At 40.1% G+C, this 27,712-nt stretch overlaps 1 protein-coding gene across 1 annotated transcript; it reads left to right on the plus strand.

Annotated features, from left to right (window-relative positions):
• The first annotated feature begins 140 nt into the window (after nucleotides 1-140).
• FAM169B (Protein) lies at nucleotides 141-27,065 on the plus strand. The gene is given in 10 exon segments (XM_088520827.1): nucleotides 141-168; nucleotides 2,244-2,354; nucleotides 2,357-2,391; nucleotides 5,052-5,151; nucleotides 11,538-11,623; nucleotides 12,355-12,556; nucleotides 19,933-20,091; nucleotides 22,401-22,529; nucleotides 26,042-26,101; nucleotides 26,947-27,065. Coding segments are annotated over 10 exon segments (1,029 nt in total).
• Nucleotides 27,066-27,712: the final 647 nt, after the last annotated feature.

Below are 27,712 nucleotides of genomic sequence, written 5' to 3' on the forward strand. Positions count from 1 at the left end.
CGATCTTCACAAGACTTAGCCCAGCTAGGCTCTTCAGGACATTGCAGGATACCTAAAGTTAGACTCGTGCCCTCTGGGGTCCCAAAGGTGCCTCTGCCTTGCTCTCTTTCTCCCTTTATACAGAAGAGAGACTTCTTTTGATGGAGAGTGAGGGGGGAGAGAGGAGGGAGGAGAAAAAAAAAAAAAAAAAAAAAAAAAAAGGATTTGTCCTTTGTTGGTGCATGGGCTCCTAACTCACTTAGACATTTTTAGAGTATCGCACAGGGAAGCCCGGCTAGTGGAAGCAAGCCAGCATACTTTAGAGGAAAAGAAAAGACCCACCTGGAAAGCTAATATTAATGGTGTATCAATCACAAGTCTTACCTAGTGCCTTGTCATTTAACTTGTGATGTTATTCCATCCTTTCAAATGGGTCACTGTTACCTAAGGAAAGAAATGTGTGTACCAGAAAGCTACTGAAGGTGCCAGTTACTGTCTTCCTTGAGACGAAGTGGTGACTGTGCTTGTTAAGTCTCTGTGGTTTAACAACAGCAGGGCATAGTCTTGTAGGTGGCATCTCATAAATAAAATTTATTAGCGTGACCAATATTTTTCATTGTGCTAAACTTAAGCCTCGTATGCTGCTCACTTGAAAATATTGAAAGCAGCCTTGCTGGTTATGCCTTCATTTAGGAGGGGGGAAAAAAAAAAAAAGCTTTTAATAATAATCTTTAATGTCGTCGTTCCCTTATATGGTGTTTTTGCTTGGTGTTGCACAGGACGCTGGGGAACCGCTGCAGCTGCTAAGGACTGGCTGGGACATGAAGCTGGGACTTGGCTTGCCAGGGTTGCCCCTGTTGTCCCTTTTTGCCACATACCAACATGTCAGAAAAATCATTTACGCGGTAGCTTCTCGTCACGGGTCTGGCTACAGGGCCTTGCTCTGAGGCTGCAGGACGTGGGCAAGGGGCTGGCCCGCAAAGGCAGGAGGAGAGCGTGGGGGCCGTTTCACGTGGTGTTGGCGGGTGGGTGGTGGAATCGCTGCTGTTTCACCTTTTTGCTAAGGAATCGCGTGTTGGCTACTGCTGGGGCCACTGAACGGGTGAATAGGCTGATGTGGTGCTGCAAATTTGACAATCTTATGGAAAGGTATCCTTTCCAATATAATTTTATGATCTATGGTTGCAGAATCTTGACACAGGCTGTTCTTACATTGACCCTCATAAGACTGTTCCTTCTCTCTGCTTGTTACTTTGCTTTTCCTATCAGTACAGTTATTTTCTATTATCCTTGGGTCACGGAGCTACCATGTGGGAACAAACCATGATTAAAACTGGAGGATGCAAAACTGAGTCTCAAAATATAACAGCGTGAAAGAACCATTTGTCCTCATTTGGGACTTACCAGAGTTATAGGTGTAGTTAATTAAGTGAAAGCCCTTAAATTTAGACTATTTCCCTCCTATGGTTGGAGACTGGCAGAATACTATGACCTGTTGCTAACACATTGCTGCTGATGCTCGTTTCTGAGCTGGTTGATGTACCACCAGTCTGAACCAGATGACCCAGATGTACCACCAGGTGAACCAAAAAGAAGCTGCACAGTTCCCCAAAACACTGTGTTACTGTGGGGTTTATATTTAGGTATCAAATGTATTTGTTAATTGGATACAAACAAAATTTACATGCATTTCATTAATATCCTGCAGCAGTGAGTCACATGAATTAATAGTTATGTTTCAAAAAAAAGAAAAATACCTGTGGTTATTATCTTTGGAACTCTTCTGTGGGTAAATGTTTTAATATATTTTGACACGATTTCATATATTTGTGAAAGTAGCTTAATTACAATGACTCAATGAGAAAAGGGTAGCTAAGATACACAACAAACCATGGACTGACCCGTAAAGGGGCAGTCTCTTCAGAAGCAGTGGAAGCCTTGGAATTCTTTTCCTGTTATATTTTTAGATGGTACTAAAAATCAAACTGTGTTTTGAAGAAGTTTTTTGCTCTTCCTGCTTTCAAGTAAGCTACTTGTACGTAGAGAAATTTCAACATGTGCTTGCTGAATTTGAAAGACAAATGTGATTTGATGCCCACAGTTCTACTCTGCCCAAATGCATTCCAGAAAGTAGATAACAAATACATAGGTTTAACCAGTCTTGCTGTTTTAGATGAGGATTAGACAAAAGGCCTAGTTACTGCTGGGGAAAATTGAAATTTTAAAATCCGTATTTATTAGTTTACTTAAACACCTCTTGTTTTCTATTTCCATTACAGATGGTGTTTACTTGGTAGATACATTAGCTGGAGATCCAAAGGTTCTCCAAGCAGATGCTGAAATGTATTGTGAGAAACTCCTGAAGAAATCATCATCTACCCTGACGTATTTTCCCTCCCTGGAGGAGGAAAGGTAATAGGGAGATGCTTTTCCTTCTGAAAGTTAGATCTTGTAACAGCTAGTTTGTTGGGTGTGCTTATAGTCTGTTTGTGGCCGGGTTGGAAATGTCTTAAAATCAGCGGTTTCTGATTTGAGTAGTTTGCATCCTGTAAATTGGAGAGAAACTGTAACTCCAAAACCTTCCAGAGAGTGGATGAGCATTGGAAGTGTTAGCACCTTCACCTACCTCCTTACACGACTGAACCAAGAGTGAATCTGGTGGAGGTTTATACCAGGTTCCAGCTCTGTTTTCGGTTGCCTTCCTTCCAAGAGTTATCTTGATAATTTTGACTATGGGTTCTTATAGAGCAGCTTTCATTATAGATGGTAGAGATGCTATAGATGCCAATGCTTTAGTGTCTGGTCCTGAGACACTTAAAGAATGGGTTGGAGATGACTAAATAAACTTATGAAAAATTCCTATGTTAGTCAACATATGGTATTTTATATTCTGGGAATTTTCTAGTTGATGAAAGGTGTTCTAGGCTAGCTGTTACTGTGCTATCAAAGCAGAAAGTAGGTTAGATGAAATAAATGTTTCTGTGGAATTGAGTGGCTCGTCTACAGTTTAGGAAAAATATGCAGTAGTTTTCCAGAAAGATGTTCTTTCAGGAGGGGTAGCTTTGTATTTGAGGAGTGATTATGAGTAACTTTAAATACTCTTTTAATGCCCTCTAGTGGACTGTGTAGGGTTAAATACCAACAAACCTGAAAATGCAAAGATCCCTCCGTTCAAGGCTGTCCTTAGCTCAGCTTTTCATGCCTAGTTGCAATTTTTAAACTTCATTTACTCTTTAATTAGAAAGGAGGGTGGTATAAAATCCCAGGCAGTGCTATATGTATTCTTGCAATAGCTAGTCACAGCGAGATCAGTTAAATGTGGACTTTTGGCTTTTGATTCACAGCTGTCTTGATTTTGTGGCTTGTCGTCAGACTTTAATGTGTCACATGACTGATTTGAGTCTCATAGCAACAGATTACTCTTTGCATTCATTTAGTGCAGATCTAACCTAATCTGCACTTGGATAGCTAGCCAAGGGCGTAAGCCATGGTAATGTTCTTACTCTGTCTTTTATTTCCTTATAAACTGTAAGGAATACTTGCATGCCTGTTGATACTATGTAATTAAAAATAAAGTAAATATAATAAGGTTGATGCCATCCCCAGTGGATATCTGAGCTAACAATCCCTGTTATAAACCCACAACCTGAAGGCTGAGGATTTTGGTATTTGGATAATCAGCTGTTGTTATTGTCCTTTTTTCCTCTGCTCAGCTGAATCAAAGCAGGTTTCAGGTGGCAGGTCCAGCAGCTGTGCACAATTACCTGACCAGAGTTAGGTAGCTGTCAGGCCACTTACTCAGGGCACAGAACTTTTTTGGTGGTTCCTAGTCTTTGCTCAAGCATTCAGGATCTGAAGAGCAAGGATTGTTGTAAGTCAGGATGAGAGTATGTGGGCAGAGTTCATAGAGAGACAGCTAGACTTGGCTGTACTAATGTTATTAACACCCATGAAAGTGCATATTCACTTACAAAACAAAAACACAGTCATAGCAGTAGGATTGGAAATAGGACTGGTCTCTTTGTTATGGCATTGCTCTCAGGTGTCACTATGACACTGATGCTGTTTTATTAGTAGCAAGAAAAGGAGGACCAGGTCCTCAGAACGTACTGAGGTTTCAGGATGTTCGTACCTACAGATTTCAGGCAGTTTTCAGTTTATTTCCAGGAGCCTCATTTTTGCAGAGATGACCCCAGGATTCTGTTACTGACAATCTAATGATACTGAATCCATATTCATACTACTCTTTCCATGCACCAAGATGTATTAAATGTATCACATGACTGATTAGAGTTTCACAGCAAACTCACAAATGGGTACAATTAGAGAGGCACACCCACACACACACACAATGGACCAGATTTTCCAAAGTACAGTACATACTGTGCTAAATTATGCATGATCTTTGCCTGCACCTAAACCTACATGAGAGCCTTTTCAATATTCATGTGGAAATCATCATCATCATCTCTATGCATAGAGAGCTGTTGGAGCACAGTAATTTTGTGTTTATGCATCACATCATTTATAGTGCAGTCTGAGAGGTTGAGAGCTGCATTCTGGTTTTAGCTTTCTCTGCAGCTTTACCACCTTGTGCCAATTATCTACCCTCCCTGTGCCTCACAGATAAACTGCCCAGGCACTGCCCTGGTGCTTTGATACTCCCTGTGCCCTGCGGCTTCAATCATTGTTTGCAAAACACCACAAATCCTCAGCTGGACGATGCTGTAAGATGGTGCAAGTTGTATTTGTTTTTATTTGATACAAATGTGTCTGCTCTTTCATAACACCATTTGTCTGCATGTGATGGATCGTGCTCTGTAACAGTGTTCAAAGGCAGGATATATACTAATCATAAGTCAGTATTAAGATCTTTGCTAACTTTACTAGCTGATTCCTTTTAAAATAACATTAGTTACTGCTAATATTGGAACATTATGTATATACCACTTAGTGTCTTGAAGTTAAAGGTTGAGCTTATTCCATCCATGTTATTAAAACAAGCCGTAAGTGCATCAACTACACACAACTCTTGCCAGCTTTGCACTACAAACAGCTTTTTTGTTTTTTAGGTTGTACTTGAAGATTCCTGTGTGTGTTTTGTCCCTGTCCAGCGAAATAATCCTACTTGCAAAATGTTGCTGTTAACTGATCCACAGGATAAAGAGACAGGTTAATCTTGGTCAAAATATTTTGAATTTGGAGTAGTTGGGCTTTCTTTAAAGTTGGTCTGCTGGTTTACATACTGAAGTATTAGTGCATTTGTTTTGAATCCGAAGCAGACTCCGAACACTGTTCAGGGATTTGTATGAGTGGGCTACTGATTTAGAAGGGAGGGATGACAATCAGGGATTTTAAAATTATCTGCATCGTTCTGCTACTGGTGGAAGAATGACTTTGGGGATATCCCATATTCTCTCTGACTTCATTCAATGGATAATAGTTTTCTTCAATAGGATATTGTGAGATGTGATGGATAGACCTATTGGATAGAACAAGAGCAAATTACATATATGTGAAATGGTATTAGGTTTTACTGATTTTTATTCCCATTATTTTTCCTGTGTGATGTCTTTAGTTCTAGATTTAGTTGCCTCCTATTTCTGGCACTGGCCTGCAAGTTGAACAGAGCACGCGCTCAGGAATGGAGTTATACCCATTTTATTTGGCATTTCTCCCAAAATTAGCTTTAAAATTTACTGTCTTTGCCTTGCTTACTACTCGTAATGTTGGTGTTTTCCAATTACAGCCATGTGTCATTCTGACAGGGATACACTGCAGTCCAGTTATAGGCAACAGAAATCAGTATGAGATGGCTGATGTTTCTTTCTCGTGAGTCACTGCTTGAATTATCAACAGGTTCTTAAGACTTGAGGTAGTAATTGTATCTAAGTTTTCTCTTCCTGCTGTGAGGGTCACAGTGTCTCAAAATATAGCCAAATTTCTTCCCAATTAATGTCAGGCAGGCGTGTGGGACTATATCTGCTATGTGAAAAGCTGCAAATGTAAAATAATTAACAAACCTTGATACCACTGTCAGTGACAGTAACCTTGGGTTGCGTGGTACCAAAGGACCAGTGTAACTCATGAAATAAAGTTTTGGCTGATTTGGAGCCATGGACTATATCATTTTTTGAGCAACTACTATGAAGACATAAACTACGCATTGACCCATTATGCTATATATTGCTTAGATAATCCTCCAGAACACAGGAAGCCTTGACTCGATAACTGGTTAAACTTTGAACTCCTGAATGTGGCATGACACTAGTGAGATCTGTTACCAAAACCACATCTGACTTTTTTTTTAATGAAAGGATAAGCTATAAATTTTTCTCGGAAGAAGTTTGCAACCAGTATTTTTAATAACACAACAAAGAAAAGGCTAAGCTTAGTCCCCTAGGTTCATTTCTTGGAGTGGCAGGTTGTCATCTTATACTCCTTGAACAGGCACTGTTAGTGTAACTAGGTATTCATTGGTTCAGTCCAAAGCCTGGAACTAGGAAATTTCTTCCTAAGAACAAAAAACAGATTAAAGTCATCTGCGGATGAAGGTGAACTCTGGGGAACTTTCCAGCTCCTTTTACATACCCTTTCAATCGACAGCTCACTAATGTGCTGTGATTCACATAGTTTGAAGGTGGGGAAACTTTTCAAGATAAAAATGTACTCTTTAGACTACAGTTTATGGTCTCTCTAAAACTATTGAAATAGAAGTGCTTTCCTGGCATTAATTTACATTTCACATGGACATTTTTATGCAGAGGCACTGGTGTGCTAAAGGAAAGAAGCATGTACAGCAGAAGCCCGAGCTGCGCTGTGGTTGCAGTGGTGTGTGCGTACTGACTTGTGCTCAAAAGAACGTAGTTAAAAACACCATTTAGTTTAGGTTGCTCAGGGGTCATACGAGTGCAGTGGAGACTACATTGTATGATAGTTATCTACACTCAAAGCTTCAATCTAGCAAGATAAGCTGCTGCTTAGATTTTAAGCAACAAAGTGAGTTACTTCTGTAAACCCTTTAGCTTGTTTCACTGGCCCATCGTCACAGAGAGAGTCCCACAGAGATCAATAACTCTAGGTATTTAAGCAAGACCTGCTTCATCTGGCTCTTAATATTGCCTTTTGAAAGTATGTTTTAAGGCTTTTTCCTGGAAGTCCTCTGTTTCTGGACTTTACAAGCTATAAGCTTGTGGCCAACATTAATAGATGTGGAAGGTATAATCCCAGAATTCCAGAATGGTTAAGGTTGGAAAGGACCTCCAGAGATCATCTAGTCCAACATCCCTGCTCCAGCAGGGACACCTACAGCACACGGCACAGGGTGGCATCCAGGCAGGTTTGGAAGATCTGCAGAGAAGGAGCCTCCACAGCCTCTCTGGGCAGTCAGTGCCATGGCTCTGTCACCCTCACAGGAAAGAAGTTCTTCCTCACATGGAGGTGGAACTTACATGTTACCCCCTGTCCTGTCACTGGCCGCCATAGACAAGAGTTTGGCCACATCCTCCCTACATTCTCTCCTCAGGAGTTCATACGTACTCATCAGATCTCCTCTAAGTCTTCCCTTTTCCAGACTAAACAGGCCCAGCTCACTTAGTCTTTCCTTATTCGATAGATGCTCCAGTCCTTTAACCATCTTTGTCGCCCGACTCTGGACCCTCTCTAGAAGCTCCACATCCCTCTTGTCCTGGGGAGCCCAGAACTGCATGCAGTACTCCAGGTGCGGCCAACCCTCCCTTCCTATGTACATTGGACTTCTTTTTTTTTAAAAAAAAAAAGAAATTATGGTGAATCGTAGTAAACTTTCATTGGTTCTCTGAAGTCTGCTTGTGTGTGTATATCTGAGTATAGGTATTTTAAATATTTTACTCAAATATGTTTCTCATGCTTTAACAGATTGGGAATCGACCCTTGGGGCAGAAGGCTCTGTCATGTCACAAGTCCACCTGGGTTTGCTTAGCTATCTCGCCCTTCGTTCTGACCTGTAAACAGATCAGGTAGTTTCAAAACAAATTTTTAAGGGGAAAAATTTGCTGTGTTGCTTTGTTTCCTTTGTTTTTATATCTTTAATAGATAACTACTGCATATACAGATAAACCAGTTTTTATAATGGTTAAATACAATAACCACAGTAATATGCCTATTTTTACACAGTTCCTGAAACCAGTGTTGTCAAACTAACTGTTTATGTTTTAAATTCCAATAGTTTAGACTCTGAAAAAAATACAAATTTTGAAAAACTGAATGAATCTTAATACTTTAGATAGAAGTTTACCTGTGAAGAGACATAAAGTTTTATTCTTGGGCACAGGTTAAAGAGAAGTTGATTGCAATGCTGAGATTTATGCCTGATCACCTTGATCAGGTAGATTGTCCAGAAGTGATGCTTAGCTTGTGCTCTGAAATGACCTGTGTGCAGCAAAGAGCAAATGAATGTGACAGCTTTTCCAGAGGCCTTGGTCTTGGTTGGGAGCATTTTTAATTTATTTGTGATGGGCTGTGTGTTCTGTTACTCTATCTGTACGGGTATTTTTATGAGAATGTAAATTGGGCTGTAAGGGCCTACAGAGCATAGCATGGGTGATTAACATTTTTATATCGCTAAATAAACATACTCCATTGTGGCATTTTCTGCATGCTGGATATAATAATTTACAATAACTGCTAGATGCTATGGAACATTTATCACAAGACATTTGCAACAAATCTTTCAGTAAAACTTGAATTATTGAAAAAAAATGTAATTGGTTGCAGGAAAGATATCTTAGATACTTGAATGGCTGCCATTGCTGTAGCATCTGCAGGCCTCCTATGCTTTAATGCATTTATTTGCATAAGACTCTTAAGAAAGAAAAAAATGCTTTTCTTTTGTGTTATATATAGGGGCTGGGGAGACGCAGCTACTCAGTGTAGCAGTGGGCATTGCAAAATGCAGTTTGACTTCTGCATCTCTGAACTTGCTCCATTATCAGAGGTGACCTAGACACTGTTGTGTGGAATTTCCTGTCAGGGTGATTTACTATTCTCCTTCCATGGTGGAAATGGGGCCAAAGTGACCTGTAATCTGCCGTGTGCCATCAATCGGAAATACTTCCAAAATTAGGGAAAAGATAATGATGGAAGAACTGGTAGATCTGGTACTTAGCAGACTAGCTCAAATTCCATTTTTTGCACCTTTTATATATAGTACTTTGATTTAGGTTGTGGCTGAGGGATGGATTTCAGCAATTTAGATGAAAACTGAGGAGGAAGAAATACCAAGCTGGACATCGCTCTGTTTTTTCTGCTTTACTCACAAATGCAAAGTCCTGATGCACACATTTCATTCAAATAATTTCACACTGGTGGGTAGGCCTTTTTGGCCAGTAAAAATACAGACCTGGATTGAGAAGGATGACATTTGCCCAGGGGATGGAAGCGTTTCATAGTACAGTCATGATGAACAGGGTTCAGGTGATGTATGTAACTTACTGATTGGAAATAACTTTATCTTTTTGATCAGGCGGATGTTACCTTGTGTCTTGGAGGAAAGAATAATAAGGCTGGGAAAGGAGAGTGAAGAAAACATGTGCTCTCACAAAACATGTTTGCATTTGAAATAGCATTCCTCAGAGCTGATTATAAAATGAAAATGAGAGCGTGGGGAAGCATGAATGGGTTTAACTGTGAACCAGATGTTGACTTGAGAAATGATAACAAAAAAGTACATATGTTTTTGTGAAATCTGGAGAAATGATTTTTCCTTCAAGGAAGACATCTGTATACATAAGGTTGCTCAAGTAATGTGATGTGACAGTTGCTATGTCAACTAGTGTTCTCCCCCACACACATTTAAATTATTGAATATCACAGTAATTGCTATAAAAGTAGCTCCTTGGACCATGCTTATGCATCCTTCTATTTTCATCAAAGCTTTTTCAGACTTTTCTGACCTTTGCTATGTGCTTTGTATGTGCCTGGACTATGTGCCACATCTCTGTGCAGTCCCCACTGCAGCATCTGGCTGCAAAATATTTAACAAACTGGATCTAGGGGTATAAGCAGACGTCTGCCCTCGCGTGCTATAGTTTCTTCATGATTAATCCAGTGCATAAAGTGTAATACTTTTTGGCACTTGCTTTAATAATTTATTCAAAATATAAGTTAGCTAAGCAGAATCTCCAGCCTGAAAGCCAGTGGGAGCTGGTAAAGGTTGAGGCAAAAAGGGAAACTAACCTGTGCACGTTAGAAACATTTGTATAACCTGAGGCAAAAGAGGTAAATGATGAATTCTATTAAAGCTGTTTCACTTGCTTGTGTGTAGATTTGTCTCTAACTGTTAGATGGCTTTTAACTTTCTCATGTTAGTCTGTAGCTGGATAGCTTTGAGAGCTGGTAGACAGCGTGCCCTATTAGGAATTGAGATGTTTGAACTCCATCCTGATCTTTGCCACATATTTCCTATATTATATTTGATTTCTGCCTGAAAAAGAGAAGGCAAACTGCACTATTTAAAGGTAGTAAATATACTGGTGTTCTTGAGCGCTCCTGGAATTGTGGCCATGTAGGTGGATGTCACCACTGTGCAGATAATAGTTCTTTTTACTGCAGTGTTTGCTGCTTGATGTGTCAGTCATCATAAAAGACTTAATGCCTGCCTTTATTTTAAAAACAAATCTAAGTCTTTAAAAACTGATACCCTTTGAACTGCCTCTGTGCTAAAAGTTTTCCTTCTGATCAGCACTTGGGAGCAATTTCAGTCTTACTACTTTGATCTTTCTCCTGTAAATCTAGTGGCAAGAATGAATTCTGTAGATAAAGGAAGGGAGTTGGTTTTTAAATACTTGCTTCTGGATATGTGAAGAATTCAGGAAGGGTGGGAACAAGTGGAGTGTAAGCTCTGCATAGTACTTAAGCAAGTCCAAATATATTTATACTTCAGGTTGAAAGTTTGTGTTTTTTTTTTTTTTTTTTTTTTTTTTTTTTTTTTTTTTTACAGATCTGTATGAATATCTGCCCTTTGTGCAGATACGTGCATTTGAACTGGAAATGTGCATTTGAACTGTGTTCTGTCCATGCAGAAAATTTAGGATCTGCAGTCTAAAGGTACAGGTACGCAGAAACTTTATCATGTGGGCAGCCAAAAAGGCGTTTGATGGAATGGATATGAAAACTTTGAGGCTTGAATGACATGGATGCAAGCATGGGCGTGTGTGTGTGTACAGCTGAAGATCTCAGAGAAATTAATTTTTAAATTGCAGAAAGTGGCTCTGTGTCCCAAATGCCGCTCAGTTGTACGCAGTACTATCGAGGTATCACCCAAGAAGTGCCTTATTCCTGTGGCCCAAGGGTTGTCCTACTAAAGGTAGATTGGTTCATAGAAAAATTGCTTTTACTTGATGCTCCATTCAGTGTTGCAAGGTGGATATAAAGGGACATGGAGATGTTATGGAAGCCCTGCAAAGCCAAGGGGAGTCGGCAGGAGGGAGAGGAGAGGGGGCTGTGAGGCTGCCCATGGAAGGGTGCAGGGTCGCCTACCTGTCTCCAGCTGATCTCTACCTGTATTCTTCTTTTTGTAGTTTTGGCAGTTTATTTGAACCAGTCTTGGTGGCCAGGTGAAGATGTGATAAAGACAGCTGATCCTTCTAGAGATGGGCTAATTTTGGTAAGGATGCTGCTCTAAACATTTGCCTTCACCCTGGAGCTAGGGCAATCAAACACAATTCTCTGGTCTACCTTAGCTCATGTTTTATAATTTGTGGGATCCGGGGTACCTGTCTCACCAAGTACTTCAGATGTCTCCCATTGCACAGTGACAACACTGACATGCATGTTCACCCTCTCTAAGCCATTTCCTGTCATGCAATTTATGATTCATCTGTGGAATTTATTCTCTGTGTTTTTACTTTGCCCTCACTGCCAGCTAAAGAAATCATCAGGTAAACAGAATTACTGCATTAGCAATAACTCTTCACACTAGTGCTGCTTGTCTGTCTGAAAGGAGGTGTTTACCAGCCTTTGGAACAATGTCTTATCTAGCTATTTACATTTTTTTTTGTCTTGGAGAGTGTTTATATTGTGTTTTTTTTTTTTTATTATTATTGAACTGTTATTTAATAGGTTTTGAATGTGTAATTTAATAGATTTTAAATTTGCATTTCTTTTTCAAAATAAATAATCTTAGTAGGATACAACTATTTTTTACATGGAACAGTAGAAAAAAAAATATTTGTATTATCCTGTCTGGACCAAATCATGAAATATTTTCTCCAAGTTTCATGCACATGTTCCCTGACCACTTCCTTCCCTGCCCAAGATTTTGAAGCCTTTCATGAAAGGCAAAACACACTTTTTTTGCTTCATTTGTCTTTGCTCTGTTTTTGTTTATTCTCTAAGGTCCAGACATTTGCAGAAAGGATTGTCCGCTTTGTTCTGAACCACGTTATTTTGGGAATGCTGGAAGGGAGTTCAGCTAATGATGCATTCTTTCTCCCTCACTCTGCTACTGAGTGTGCCAAGATACTCTGGAGAGATGGTGAGGCTGTCGCATTTTATACAGTCAAGATGAAAGGTAAGGTCATTTTAGAGACAAATTCCCATTGGCTCCTCAAGCTTAGAAATGTGGTGCTTTTGTTTGTCTTCCTGCCTCTTATTTACATTTTTATATTGAATCTCCCTCAGAGTGAATCTGGGAAACAAACCTTACCAAAATTTGGAATCAATCCATATTACTTTCATTTAAACATGATGTCTCCAAGTTCTATTCTCAGTTACACTGAGTGAGCTGAGGTACTGTTTTATTCAAATAAAATATGTTTTATTGCAACCAAGTAAAAGGTTGTACATCTAGGAACAAAGAATGCACGGCCTACTGAAGGAGTGGAGGACTGTATCCCGGAAAGAGGGATCTGAATGAAAAAGGTGCACTGTTTATATAGCTAAAACAGGGGATTGGGAGTGGCCGGAGGCAAGAAATGGTAGTATTCTTGGATGTGTAAGAAACACTTGTTGCTGGATCAGCCCTGGAATGCAGTATCTAGCATTTTAGAAGCATTATGATGATTGATTGATTTCATTGTTAATGGGTTATCTGGTGTAGGAAAGAATCAAAATGTACTTGATGCTTTAGGGGTGCTTGCCAAGATAAACCTTCGTGAAGGGTTTTTTTATTTCTTTTTTTATAAGACTTTGTATTAATGCAGGTATATTGCTACTGGCTACTCCAATGTAGAAAACACCTCATTAGAATAGCTCCAGATTTGCAGTTGCAACTTGCCTTTATTCAGGAGCTGGTTACCTATCTGTGTTAAAGACTCATGGGTGTCATTCTGAGCACTAGCAGCTTAAATGTAGAGAACCTGGCATCTTTGCAGGTAAAAATGCTGCTGAAGTCAACAGTCAGAAACCATCTGACATTAAAGTGTCAGAGGGGAATAAACAGGCTGAGAGCTGTGTAAATGTGTGTTGCTTTGCATTGCAGAGGACAGTTTCAAGTTGCCATCCCTGGTAGAGTCTTAAGGGGCAGCAGCCCTAAGAGATGTTCTGCTTTTCTGCTACCTTGGTAGTAAAAGTACCTTGTTCACACTGAGGTGCAGCTTGTAGTATTCCACTCTGTTGGTGTAATGCTACCGTACAGTCAGTGATGAATCATGTCTTAGCCTATTAATAATCTTGTCTGTATCTGTGAATATGCTGATGAGCTCTTTTATAATTGGGAAGCACTTCTATTAGCATCATACGTTTTCCTTTAAGACCATAAATATTTCTGAGCAAAGACTTTGGAGAGAAACGCTTGTATGGGCTGTAATGATTCATGCTTCAGTGAAATAAATGTGCACAGTAGTCTGGTATGGGTGGAGTTTTAGCCAAGCTGAAGCTGTTTCTGTGTAAATTGAGAGTCACAGTTTGATTTTAAACCAGGTCCCCATAAAATACAGATTCTTTGAGTCCAGCTTTGTCAGCATCTGTCTTTTGTTGCCAGGGCTCTTTTATTCCGGGCAGCTATATTTATTAGTCTTTGGGTTGTGTCACAAAATACTGCAGACTTTTGCCAAAGCCTTTTTGGGAAGCCTGAAACTGATTGTTTTTGCCTTTCTGCTGTATGTGTTTGGAAAATAATTCCCTTCTGAGGTTCTGTGATTGCAATTTCATACCAACCATGCCCGGCTGATCCTATTCTCTGTGTATTGTATAACACGCATGGATTTTTTAGGCCCCAAACAAGCTCAGCTAAATAGCTTTTTTAGCCTAATGTATTCTTTTTCCTTTTACTTTTTGGTCAGAACGTTTAGGAGGGGCAGCTTTGTGTACAGGACACTATATGATGCTGCATCTCTTGTTGCGACTTCTAGAGCTAGGCAGTAATAATTTGCTGTGCCCACCACGAGATTGTGATTCTCTTTGTTTCTATGCTATGCAATTATGTGGCCATTCTCCTTGGTTTTGTATTCTTCACGAGGTAGTTGACATGCTGACATTGTATTCAACTCTGTATTTCTCATTTGTGAATTTTCTACTATGCACTGTATGATGCACAGAAAAAAAAAAACACCCAACCCCCCCAGCAAAACCCACATGCTTCAGTTGAGCCAAATAAGCCAGAACGGATCTGCGGAGCGTGGTGATTTCAGACAGGAGTCATCCAGGTGAATCACAGAAACAGGTGACCAAGGAGGAGACGGTTTGTTTTATCTTTGCTACAGATTTAGACCAAATTTTCACTGGAATCCAGGGATTCCATTTAGCCAGCATGGCAACTTTGTAAAGTCTTACCCATTTGGTAGTTAGTAGGTGGTCTGTGCAAAGTGCCCTTGATGATGTTGCTGTGGTTCCACACATCTGCCCCTCTTAGGAACGCCCTTCCTTGGACCTCCTCTGGCAACCCTGGCAGCGAGGGCCGTGCGGCGCCGAGCACCTGCCCTGCTCGGAGACACAGTCAGTGCAAGCCAAGTTTGTGGGGCAGCTTGGCAACTCCTGACACTGGCCACCCTGCACCTGTTGTGTAGATAAACAGAAGATTCATTCTTCAAGACTATCACCTTTCATGAGCATTGGACACCTTTATTAAAGGAAAATTTATTCATGACTACACAGATCATCACCCTAACCTCTCCAGCATGTGCTTAGTCCTGCCCAATTTCAGGCATGCAGCATTTACCATGGAGTGCACTAAAGATTGATGAGACGTACTAAGCCACTAATGAGGCTGATAAGATACTTTGTCACATGCCAAGATAAATGTCGCCAATTTTATCTGTGTCAGCAGCTTCCAGATTACACAGCTAAGGAGTTCAGACCTCACTGAATGTAGCTACTTAAAGGTAAAATGGAAAATGACAGAGTTCCTTGTCCCTCGAGACATGTTGGCTTTAATGTCTGCATCTTTCTTGGCAAACAGCAGCCTGCAACTCTTAAATATTTGGTGGAAGACAAAACTAAGATTTTTCAATAGATACTTTGGTTTCTGTTTTATATTTCTTTTGAATGTTCCTTTCGGCTTTTTTTTGTTGTTGTTCTTGATAGGCTTTAATTTTTGTGAAAATCTCAGAATGTGTTTTGTGTAGAGGATTAATGACTAAACTTATTGACAAGTTTTTTTTTGTACAGTTGGACCTTAAATCTCCATTTTTTTTTCTATGTAATGAGGATTAGTAATCATTGGAGATGTGTTTTTACTCACATCAGTGAGCAGTAGTCAGGAGACCGTAGAAGATGCATCATTAACATAAATCAGTAAGGATGCCATAAGTCAAGAGTGTCTTTGTCCTTTCAAAAATAATACAGAAGAAAACACCCTTTATAGATGAACAATCTCAAATTTTCTACTCTTACATATTATTGTTTCTACTATACATAGGAGCTACCAAGTCATGGGCCAAGGTCGTCTTTGATACAAGGAGCAAAAGAGTCAGAATGCTGGGGCTTGTTGCTTTCGTGCTCTTTCTGTCACACAGTAAAAGAGGAGAGAAAGATGGAATTTTCTGTGGTATGAGTTAAACCAGCCTTTAAACCAGGCTTTAAAGCATGGAGCTGAACCAGGAGTAAATGCCTTTTGGGCTTCTCATTCATTCTTTGTAGGTGGTGCATAAATCACCCTTCGGGAACACCTGACCACACAAAAAATCCAAGTTAAAGTCAAGTAGATAGTGAAGCAGCCCTGGCTCCCATCTGATTTTTGGCTACTCCAAACCTTTGCAAAAAAGCCCGGTGGACCTGGCTGCTGCAGTGGGAAGTAGATGTGTCTGGGGATGCTGCTTGGGCAGGGCCATGTGCTGTCCATCCTCCCTTCTCATCCCTCGCTTCCAGTGGCACCGTAAGCTACGGGCCTGATTTTGCAGTGTTTTCCTGTTTGCTTTCAGTCTTGTCCTTTTCCATGGACAAGAGCAGTGCAGACCCAGGCCTGTTACCGTGTGAGCTGCCTTGAGCCAGATCCGATTTTGGGAGGGAAGAGACAAATTCTTTTCCTCACTGTATTTTTCTGTTAACAAAATGTGACACAACCTTGTGGGCTGTTTATTGAAATGGAATAGTTAACATTTACATAGACAACACCTGAGTGCTTCAGACATCATAATGTATTTTATTTAAGAGGGTCTTTGGAAGTGATTGCCCAGGCTGAAAACCATTTCCCACTGTTCTTCTTTACAAGCATTTGCAGATTTCTTTTACTAATGTGGTGGTTTAGATGGTTTTTCTCTAGAAATAGATCCCCAGACTATATACTTTTATTTTCAACTGATTACGTACATTTCTTCTAGGAAAAAGGAAGAAATTGGAATTGAAACTAACCTGACTGACAATTAGCTAAAATTTTGTTGGCTAATTGTTTTCTTTCTCCATCTGTTTTCTAGCAATAATATTTTTAATAAGCATTTCTGGAGCAGGCCGAAGGTTCTGGCTGTAATAAAAACTAAATGACTACATACCAGTCAAGACATGAATTCATTTAATTTTATTGAAGCCAGAACCTTTGTTCCCCTTCTCACATACAGACTCCCACAATGGCTCGACCTTGGGCTCTGTTCAGCAGAAACACTCCCCACCCTTTACCCAAGTGCTCAGCCCGCAGAGGGCCTGTCCAAGCACGCGTGTGCCAAGGCAGCTTGTTCAGCAGGGAAACAGTCACTCTCCATGACCTTGTGTTGTCTGGGGCCGTTGGATGTGGACACAGCGGTGGGTTTTTTTCTGGTTTGTGGCTCTTCGGGAATGCTAATGGCTGTCTGCTTTCCTGCCCTTGTAATATCTGCTTACCATTTTGCTGGCTCATAGTTGGTCGTTTGGCACTCGTGAGCTAACCAAGCAGATCAAAGGCCTTCAAAGGGCAGACCATATAAATGCTTCCATGGCCAGTGCCCTGATTTTTCACTGTCTACTCCCTCACCCCAAAACTTAGGCTATCCATGTGTTTCAGCAGTGAAACAAACTTCTAAACAGACTGCACGGGAGTGCAGTGGTCAGCTCCAGGCCACCATTAGCTTATGATAACCTCTTTGCTGTTGGATGGGACCTAGAGGCAAAATGTGCTTTGTTCTGAATGTTTATTTGTTTATTTTATTTCAAACGGCCCTTGGCTAAGACTTCTCTAATGTTTTCCCATGGACAAGGTGAAGAATGGCTTCATGGTTGCTTTTTTGCAATGCCTTTAGACTTTGCAAGTCTTTGTCTTCTTCTCAACACAGAATTAGGAGAACAGACATAAATCAGGTCCTGGGATTGCTGCACAACAGTCTTATAAGGATTTATAGGAGTCAGACTGCATGAGATAGTAATGAACTTATAAGGACACAGGCAGGAATTCTTAAAATATTGACTTCATGAGGAAAAGTTTGTCCCTTTCTTAGAATGTATGGTGCAACCCTGCTGGAATGGAGCATTTCTGCTGGGCTGGCAACTAACAATGGGGCTGGGGATGCACTCAATTCCTTGGCTAATGAAAAAAGAATAACTACACATCATGTCTTGCGAATATTGAAAGGTTATAAACAGCACCACAATCCATCCTTTTCCAACAATGTGCTTGAACATGTGTTTGAAGTTAAGCGTGCACCCTGCTTGAGCAGGGCTAGACCAAGCCTGGATGTGAAGGGAATGGTTGGTTATGTAGCTACGTGCTCTGTCGTATGGCTGGGGATATGACGGGATATATGACGTGGATTCCTGCTAAGTGGAGAGCAGCTGCCTTGACAAATTCGTGTCTAGACCTGAATATATTGATGTGTGTTTTGGTGAACTTGTATGCCAGGAAAAAGAGTGTTCAGTCAGACCCTGCAACTAGCAGCAAGAAGTACTCCCTTCTCCTGGAACTGAAATAGTCTTCCATTTAAGATAACTATGTGAATGAGATAAAAAGAAAATAGGTCACAGTAAGAGTATTGATACAAACTTGAGACACTGAAAACTAGATAAGGTGGCACATTAGGTAGTGCTGTAAGAGAGAAAACCAAGGATGAGACTTAACCAACAAAGTAAGAAAATGTCATCTTTCAGCTTTTTCCTGGCATGAAGGAACCATTTCTATTCAAACCGTCACATACCCTGAGATAACATGCAGAGAATCTTCATAGATATCTTTAAATATTAAAAAAAAAAAAACCATCATCAAGAGGTGAGTTTTTTTCCTATATGTAGGCAGATGGAACACTAGTAGCAATCATTTATTTGGGGGTTAAATGCTTTTATTTCCAAACAATTGGGGTTCTATTTTTTAGTGGCATTTTGTAATTTAAGGAAGTTGCACAAAGAGTTCCCAACTCTTGCAGTTGGGCCCTGAGTTGTTCAGGGTGAACACTGAAAGTTTGGACCCTGAATGTCTGTTCTTAATTAACTTTCTCTTGACTTCAATTTGAGTTTACGATGCATGGTTGCAAAATAAATCCCTTGGTGCTGGAACTATTTTTTGGACAGTTTTAATTGAGAAATAGTTCAGTTTAATCATCTGGAGTCTTATACTTGAGTGTATATTTTGTCCTTAAAAGAACATTTAGACTCTTACGTCATGTCCCCATGATTTCAAGTGACTGACTTAATGTATTTATTAGCAAGGACTGTGCTTGAATAAAAGCCCTAATTTAACATGGATAGTAGTTCAGGCAATGGACATATATACAAGATAAGTTACCATGTTTTAACTGGAATTAAATGACTTACGAAGGAGCAGTTTTTGCTTACTACACCATTCATTTGATAGGAAATGCCCTCAGTTGTGGTGGTCTCCTCTTCTGGCACAGAGATCCTGGGAGGGGGTGCAGTCAGGGATCTGCTCCCAGTTTTAGGGGCATAATCCCCATGCTTTTTATGTGGATCCCTTCCCAGTGAAGGTTTGAAGATGGCTCCTGGGAATGTGTTGGCAGGTAAAAATAACTGAAAGAAAGAAATATTCTTTTGAGGAATTTATGGTTTAGAGTAGATTTGGGGTTAAAATACTACTGGAATATGGGATATGGGTGTATAACTTTCTGACCGGTGATTGTGTAGGTAGAATGAAACCGCAAACAACAGAGCTGGTCAAGAGCCGTGCTTCATGGTATCATTGCACCAAGGGATGCAGGGGCTGGCGCACACACGCCTCTTCCCTGCAGCCAGGATGAACCGCTGGCTTCCATCCTGAAAACATCACTGGAGTTTCCTCTGGCCGCTTTTGCCGTTGTCCGCTTGCATCATGCACCGTCTGAATGGGCAGGCTGTGCTGTCGTAAGAAGAGTTTAGGCGGGGTGGTGTGCCGGAATAATCTAAGGCTATTGGGATTACTTTTGGGAATATTTATCCCTCTTTAGCTGTAACCCAGTTATGTTTTTTCAGCTAACTTGCGCATGTTAATCAAATATGGTCAAAATGCCCAAATATGGTCATCTCACCTGACTGCCATATATGGCCATTTTGCCCATACTGGCAAATGCCCAACTATGATCAAAAGGCCCCAATATGGCTGTCCCACACCTGGTTGCCATATTGGGGCATTTTGACCATATATGGTAAAATGCACATATTTGCTGCCAGTGTTGGATACTGGATTTGTCCAGTCAAAGTACAGAGGAGGTGGCCTAGGGATGAAAACGCTGCGGGATTTCTGTAGGTCTTTTGTGGGTGAGGAAGCGTTAGGGATCGGCCGCCCTATTTCTGCTGCTGTGTATCAAGGTAAATCATTTGATGTGGCAACATCAGGTAAGGGTCACATGTAATGAATAAATTTCAATATAGTCTTGGTCGGATTTTCTTAGCTCTGTGCACACACCTGAACTGAAAGATAATATCGTTAGCATGCAATTGGTTACATTTCTTGAGATATTTAGAATTTTCCTGCCACGGTAGGCCAATATTTACGTAAGACAAAGAGAAACACAAAACTCAGACTGCTATTTAGCATTTTACGTTCTTATTGCACTGTCTATAAGCAATAGAGCAATGTTATTGTACTAGACAGTGACGAGCACCGTACCTGAGCTCTGCTTGTTCATCCTGTCTTGTCAGCACTTTTTTCTTTATCAAAACATTGACTATCTCTGAACATTTGCTACTTTTAAAAACTTATTAAATAGTTGTGTATCCTCTGTGTTTTGGGGTTATGGCTTTGGTAGTAAAATTTACAGAAAATATCCTTGCTAATATTCTTTATAAAACTATGTAGTTCAGAAGAAAATGTTTTTTTAAACAAGTATGTTGTTCCATATGTTCTGTAGAGATTTTTCGGTTATTTTGGGGAGTTTTGTATCAAATATGGCTTCACAATCATTTCCTACTAAGTATCAACAGACTTTTAATTGCCTTTTCTCTCTCTCTCTTTCTCTTCCCCCCCCCCCTCCCCGCCCTGGTCCAGATATGCCACTGAATGTATGTAAATGTATCCCAGAAGCTCCTAAGATATTGCTGCCTCTAAATTCAGAAAAGAGTAGTATTGACACCATTCTTTTGCTCAATTCAGCAAAACCAGATTCTCCTTTTGCAAGCATCACATGATTTAGACAGTATGGGTAGGAATGCTCTGCTTATGTGAACCTAGTGATATTAGCAAGATTATGCTTTTCATCTTAGTTAGTTCCAAGTTCATAGCAAAAAAAATTAACTTGTATCTTATGCTAATTAGGATTTGTGTGAAATTTTAATAAAAATCCTGTAAGTTGAATTTCGACCATAGTAAAGTCACTGCCTTTTCAAATCTTTCCTTGGAACTGCAGTGCTTGGACAGAGGAATGCAACCTTTTGCTCTAAATTTCTGCTCTGAATGTCAGCTGCTTTCTCTAGCATTTTACTTCATGTGGTGAGCTGCTTTCTCTAGCATTTTACTTCATGTGGTATCAATGCCTAAAAGGGAGTAAAAAGTTTGCTTACCAAATATCTCCATTTTGGTATGTTACTTTCAGTAGTTTTTACTGAATTGCTTAATATAGATTATATTCTTGGTAAAATTAATGACTTTGATCTGCTCATTACTATAAGGCAAATGTTTACACACCAGAATTGAAATTTACATTTTGACAATCAATTGTTTAATTTAAGCGAATGTTGAAGATGAATGGCCTATCTCAAATCATTTGGCACTGTGATGGATGGCAATGGAAAGAGGAAAGCATGAAGAAAAGTCTGGTGATTACAGGTGGCTGTCTTAGTTCTTGAGTTGGTAGAAGACTGATGAAAATTCAAAATCCCCATTTGTGATCAGTTTGGCCTTGCAACATATTCCTTCTTTTGACTCCTCAGACATCCTAGAAAGTCTCTACATAGGAAATTTCAGTTTGATAAGATAAGCGACTCAAAATGTAATAGTTTATCCAAATTATACTAATATTTTAAGTACACAGACTGTGTCAGGAGTCTGTGGCAGTGTGTTTGTAATGGAAGCTGCATGTTTGACATGCTATTCCTGTCAGCTGTTCTTATTTCATGAGCCCCCACCAGGGAAGCAAATTATCCCCAGCAGCAGAATGCAAGGTAGAAGCAGAAAACTGCTTGGCCCAAGAACAATCTGATAGAAATTTTCTGTTCATAAATTAGAAATTGGAGTAGCATTCTTGATGATCAAAGCTGGGAGATACTGAAATGGCTTTCCTTGCAGAATTGTGAGGGCAAAAAACTCGCGCTGTGATTAATCTAGAACCTGACAAGGGCCTGGAAGCAGTTTGGAAGTGCAGTGGCTGCAGAAGTGACGGCTTGATGGCCCTGTAAGTCCTTTCAAGTCCTGTACTTCTGCACTCGCAAGAAAGTCACGTAGACCAAAGTAGATGGACAGAATTTGCTCGTGCCCATTCCACCTAGATTTTCTGTAAAAGGCCCAGCTAAAAGTGTCTTTTCAAAACATTGAAAGAGAGAAAGAGAAAAGGATGATCAGAGGAGAGGATGTTTCCATAGGATGTTTCATCCTCAGAGAGGATTTCCAAGCTAGGTATACTCCCTCTTCCATTGTGCTTCCCACTCATTCATGCTTTTGCCCCTTGGTTTCTCTTGTTCAGTTGGCCAGAAATTCCTGCAAACTTATTCTGAGGAGCAGAATCGACTGTGGGAGGTGGAAGCACCAGGAGCCTGGAGCCAAGGAGTGGATATATGGTTAAAAATTCAGATGGAGTCAGCCCTTTGAGAAAGTGAGTTAAATGAACAGTGTGAATTTAGCCATGCTAGTTATATGAAGATAAGAATTAAAATCAAAGCTTAGGAAGAATCAAAGAATGAGCTTTTATATTCTTTGTGCATACAGAAACTTCTGAGTGCGCAGTTCAGTTCATTAGTCCTTTTCCAGTAAACAGGACCATTCTTCGAAATTATGAGGTAATGAAACTGAGAGGCAGAGCATCTGAGAGGTACCGAACAAAGCAAAGTCCTGGCATAACGTGGCTGTGAGTCCCCTTGCAGTGTGCTTTCAGCAGGGTGGAAGCTAGCTCAAAAAGAGTTCTGTTGCACAACACCATGTCTGGATTAGAGAGAGGGTTTGTTTCTCTCCAATTATTACAAGGAGAAATTTGGCTAATGGGCAATGTGTTTAATTACCTTCGGTTTGCTGCCAAAACCATTCTTGGGTGGAAACACAAACATTTTCGTTACGGCATTTGGAAGATTCAAAGTACTGTCCTAGGGGGTAAATCCTGCTTGCTGGGAGCATTTTTGCCTCCTTCACAGCAGGTAGCAATCGAGTAGCAAAGCTTTCTGGTGGTTCATGTGGGGATCTTGCTGACCATGTCTGTTCAGCTGGCCTTGGGACCCAGCCAGACCCCTCCGCTGCCTGCGCACAAGCTGTGATCAGCATCGGGTCCCCAAAGAAGGGCACACATTGTCCTTGCTGCACTTCCAGCAAGGAGAGCTGCCGAGCACATTGCTCCCAAGCCTTGCCACATCTGTCTTGCTTTGTACTGGCTTGGGGACCTTCAGCTGAGACATTGCATTTCATCCTGTCTGCAGAAACCCCACAGGAGAGTTGAGCCAGAATCTTGCCCTGGGCTGGGTTCCTCTGAAGCCATTCATTATATTTATGTTTCGCATGCTTTAAACCATCAAAAACTGGCGTTGCTCTTTCCTTTAATCCATCTTGCTCAGTTCAGTTTATTATGGCAATTGCACGGAGGTGTGATCAGATTAGGAAACAGAAAGCTCGTGGAGGAGAATATACTTTTTTTAGTATTGTAATTTTATATAAAAACAAACAAGCAGGAAAAAAAAAAGAAAAACAAACAGAAAGGATCTGAACTCATAAATAAATCCTATCTAAATGGCTGCCATTAAAAACTACAAGTAAGGCTTGGGAACTGCTTTGACCATTTCTTCAGGTAATTGAGATATTTCTATTTACATAAGGAAGAAGGAGGAGAAGTCTTCTTCTATATAAACTAGAAATTGGGATCTTTCATATATAAACTGTGAACCTCAGTGTGATCTTAATATAGGAACAGAGCAGAAGCACATGGACCTGCCACTAAAATTCATAATTAAAAAATCTGCCTTCTAAATGATATTCAGTCTGGTGCACAGCTCATTGGGGATCATTTTCTTAGACACAGAATGTGCTGAGTAGACTTTATTTCATCTATCTTCAGAGGAAAATCAACTTACTGTAAAAACAGTGTTTAAAACGTGTAGGTGAGAAATACAGCTATTATATTTGTATTACATGTGGAATCTGCTCATGTGCTTCTTGTGCTTATATTATCCCAGTACTACATATGTCATGCACCAGGGAAATATTAAAGAGCAGCACAGAAAAAGTAACACCTGTTAAATGTAGGGGAGAGTTTCCCTGTTTTTGTTTGGTCCTAAAGTCAATGTTGTGCCTGCATAATTCCCTATGATAGCTGGGAATAACAGGAGAATTTTCCGTGGCTTCATACTATTGGATAATACTAGAAAGAGCAGAAGTATTTTTGAGTGGAAGTCCTTTATCACTTGCTCTCCTGGAGGATCCTTCTTGGTGCTCACCATATATGCAGAGAGAAGCTTGTGTTGCCGAAGTAGTGATGTGCACGGTGAGGAAAACGCTGTGGGATCGCATTGAACTTGCTGGAGTTGTCCCTGTTCCATATGCACGCGGTCAGTTGGATCTTTGTGGGGGGTTTGGGAACCCAAAACCTTCAGTCTTCTTTTCTCTGTTTTATTGAGGGCAAATCACAGTGTAATTCAGCACTGTCAGCTCCGATCTGGATCTATGGCAACAATTCTGTGAATAAGCAGGTCTCATTCTGTTCTTAAATCCCATCCACATATGCAATACTATGATTTGGAACAAAGTTAATGAGAAAAATACTGGAAATTTATCTATACTATATTGTTTTCAGGACTTGGAATTTAATTCTATTAATGCTGTTGTAAGAATTATACAGACATGTATACTCCAAAGAGTCAGAGGAGGACAAAATCTTAAAATTTGAAAGGTTATGTGGCTGCATCTCGTGGCAGTACAGATAAACTGCAGCACTCTGTATATTGCAACAGCCACTTAACTTTGGATGTGTGCAAATACATAGGCATAAATCTGTATCTCTTTCTCTATACATGTATGCATATACCTGTAATAAGGCTTTTTAGTGTGTCATCACGTAGAGCTACAATTATTCAATCTGAACTAATTAATTCTTGTTGTTTTGAAAACGGTTTTATTTACAGCAAATAGTCCTGGTAACAGAAACACAGTGACAAGTATCTCCTGGGGCACTTTGGATCAGCAGATCAGTCATTTAATATGATTATATATTTGGGCCTTAGTTGCTGGCATTGAATTAAGTTGTATAAAGTAGTTTAGTTTCACATTTTTTGCTTTATATATATTACTAATGTGTAAAATAAGGGGACTAAGCAAGAATTAAAATCAATTTGAAATGATTGCTTATAATCCTTTATGTGAATTAGAGTATCTGTATTTTCTGAAAGGGAGTTAAGGGATATGTTGTTTGAGCGTGTGGGAGGTAAGCGGACTCTCCACTTAACTTTCAAGCTAATAAAGAGCCAGAGACTTTTTGTTTCTAGTGTGGGTGTTCACCTTAGGGAATAAAAAATCGGATTCTTAGATTAAAGTATTCTTGCAATAGGGCAGCAGCACTGTCTTGGCTATGCTAGTGAGGTCTTTATAGTTCAGTATCGTTTGTCTGGTTTTCACCTCTCTTCAAATAGTAATCAAAATCAGATTTACTTAGTGCTACTTTGTTGTTTATTACAAGTTGTAGACAACATGCCTCGTTACGATTCTTCTGAAACAGCAAAAATTAGGTGCACAAACTCTCTTAAATGTGTTCCGTGTGGTATTTTTATCTGTGAGGATAATGGAAGCTAGGAAAAGACAATCAAAAGCATTTTCTAAACAGTTTATAGATGGGAAATGCTTATGCAGAAATTGAGAGATTGCACCTTCAAAACATGCCAGCTTTAAAATGTATAAGTGTCATTCAGGTAGCTACCAGAAAACATAACTGTTGCCACCTCAAGCAGGTGCCATTGTCTTGTCTGGCAATGTCATCCATGCCCTTGGTTTGGTTAACCAAAGCAAAGCAAGAGGGCTTGGACATCTATAAAGGTAGCATTCAAATGTGTTTTTGGGGGGTTGTTTTTAAATGAACTGTTGCCACAGATATATAATAATATTTTTTCATCTTGATTTTTTTTTTTCTAGGAAAAGTCGTTCACCTTCTTTCTCCAGATAATGAAGAGGGCCCTCAGGTGAAGTATGCTCAAAGCAGTAAACTCATTCATGTGGTGTAGACCACATGAATAAGGTACAGTGATTGATTTATCATTTTTTTGCTATTTCATCACTGTGTTTTTCCTTTTTAGTAAGGTTGCCAGATTTAAGTATGAGACACTGCCATAAACAACTATGGGTGTTTCCCTGATGGGCTACTCAGCAGTAGTTTGGAGGCTAGGTGACCCAGGACATTTCACATTATTTTTTGCATGATGGAAGACTAAAGCAGGCGGCGAGGTCTGAATTGCCCCATTCACCCTAGACCTAGTCAGGGACCTTACACCCAAGGAAAGAAATCACAATAACGAAGCTTTTTCAAGTAGTAAAGAAAAACTAGAGAGGAGTGGAAGCCAAACAAAGAGCTGTAGGGGTTGTTTCCCCAGCATATTTGGGTTGCTGCACAACAATTAAACCAGTTTGTTTTCTTCAGATGTGGGTCTCCTGGGGGAGCCGTGGCAGCACTGGCCCCCGTGGCGCACACTCTTGTGCTATGTGCTGTGGTCGTGGCTTCAGAGCCCACCCAGTCGGATCAAGGCTCCGTGTACTCCCAGTTTTCTTTAAGCTGACACTTCTGGGAACTCAGGCAGAGCAGCGGGATTAAACTGTTCTGTACAAACAATGTGGCTAAGTTTCTTGCTTTGCGTGTTTATGGTTGCCTCGGTTGACAAAGGCATTTTATATTAGGATCAAGTCATTGGTTGTTTGTGTATAATTTGATGTTCCCTGTGTCTCGGTTCTAATTTCAGGGCGTCAAATACATTTCTGTTGGGAAAGTGGCAGAAGATGCCGTAGAAAATAAAGATGACACAGCAGCAGCAACAAGCATTCTAAACCCACAGGATCCTGGACAAGAGGACTTAGAATAAGGTGCAGGACTCAGCACAGGATTCAAAAAAGAGCAGGCTTCAGGGGCTTAGCTGGAGATAAGGCCAGCAAACAACTCCGAATTGCACCATAATTTCACTCTCAAAAAAGAGCAAAATCACTGTGCATTTTTTTAAAAATATAATTGACTGTTCATAATTTGTAACACCAGAGAGATTGCTTCAGGTAAGATAGATTTTATATATACATATATATATATTTTTCCAAGGCACATGTTCTCCATCCCGTGCACTGTTTTAAATAAAGCTCTTGTTTGTTAATTGTCCTTTTCTTTTTCTTCTCACCAAGTAATTAAATAGTAATTGAGCCTGCTCTGAAAAGATTTTAATGGATTGCATGAGATGTCCAAAAGGGAATAATTGGAAGGCTTGTAGATACTGATGTAAGAAGATATTTCTATGGAAACCACATCCTGCATTATGGAAGAGAGATGCTGCAACACGAGTTGGTATCAGAATGACAGCTGTAACCTTCCTTTCAAAGAGAACAATTGATCTTGAATTGCTTTCATTTGAGCACTTCTAGCAGAAAAATCTGCCTTAAACCCTGTAGTGGACAGAAGGGCACACTAACTCTGTAGTCTATATTAATGCACAAAATGTTTGGTGGAGAGAGGAAAGGTAAGCTAAACTGCCTTTAAGTTCAGACCCTGATTATGCTACATGTACAGTTTTCTCTATAATATGCACAGAACTTTGTGTAGTTACAGATTGCATGTTT

The sequence above is a fragment of the Tinamus guttatus genome, unplaced genomic scaffold (genome assembly GCF_059628265.1).
Source record: "Tinamus guttatus ecotype Peru unplaced genomic scaffold, ASM5962826v1 Tinamus_guttatus_pri_ptg000004l, whole genome shotgun sequence".
Taxonomy (NCBI): Eukaryota; Metazoa; Chordata; class Aves; order Tinamiformes; family Tinamidae; genus Tinamus; species Tinamus guttatus.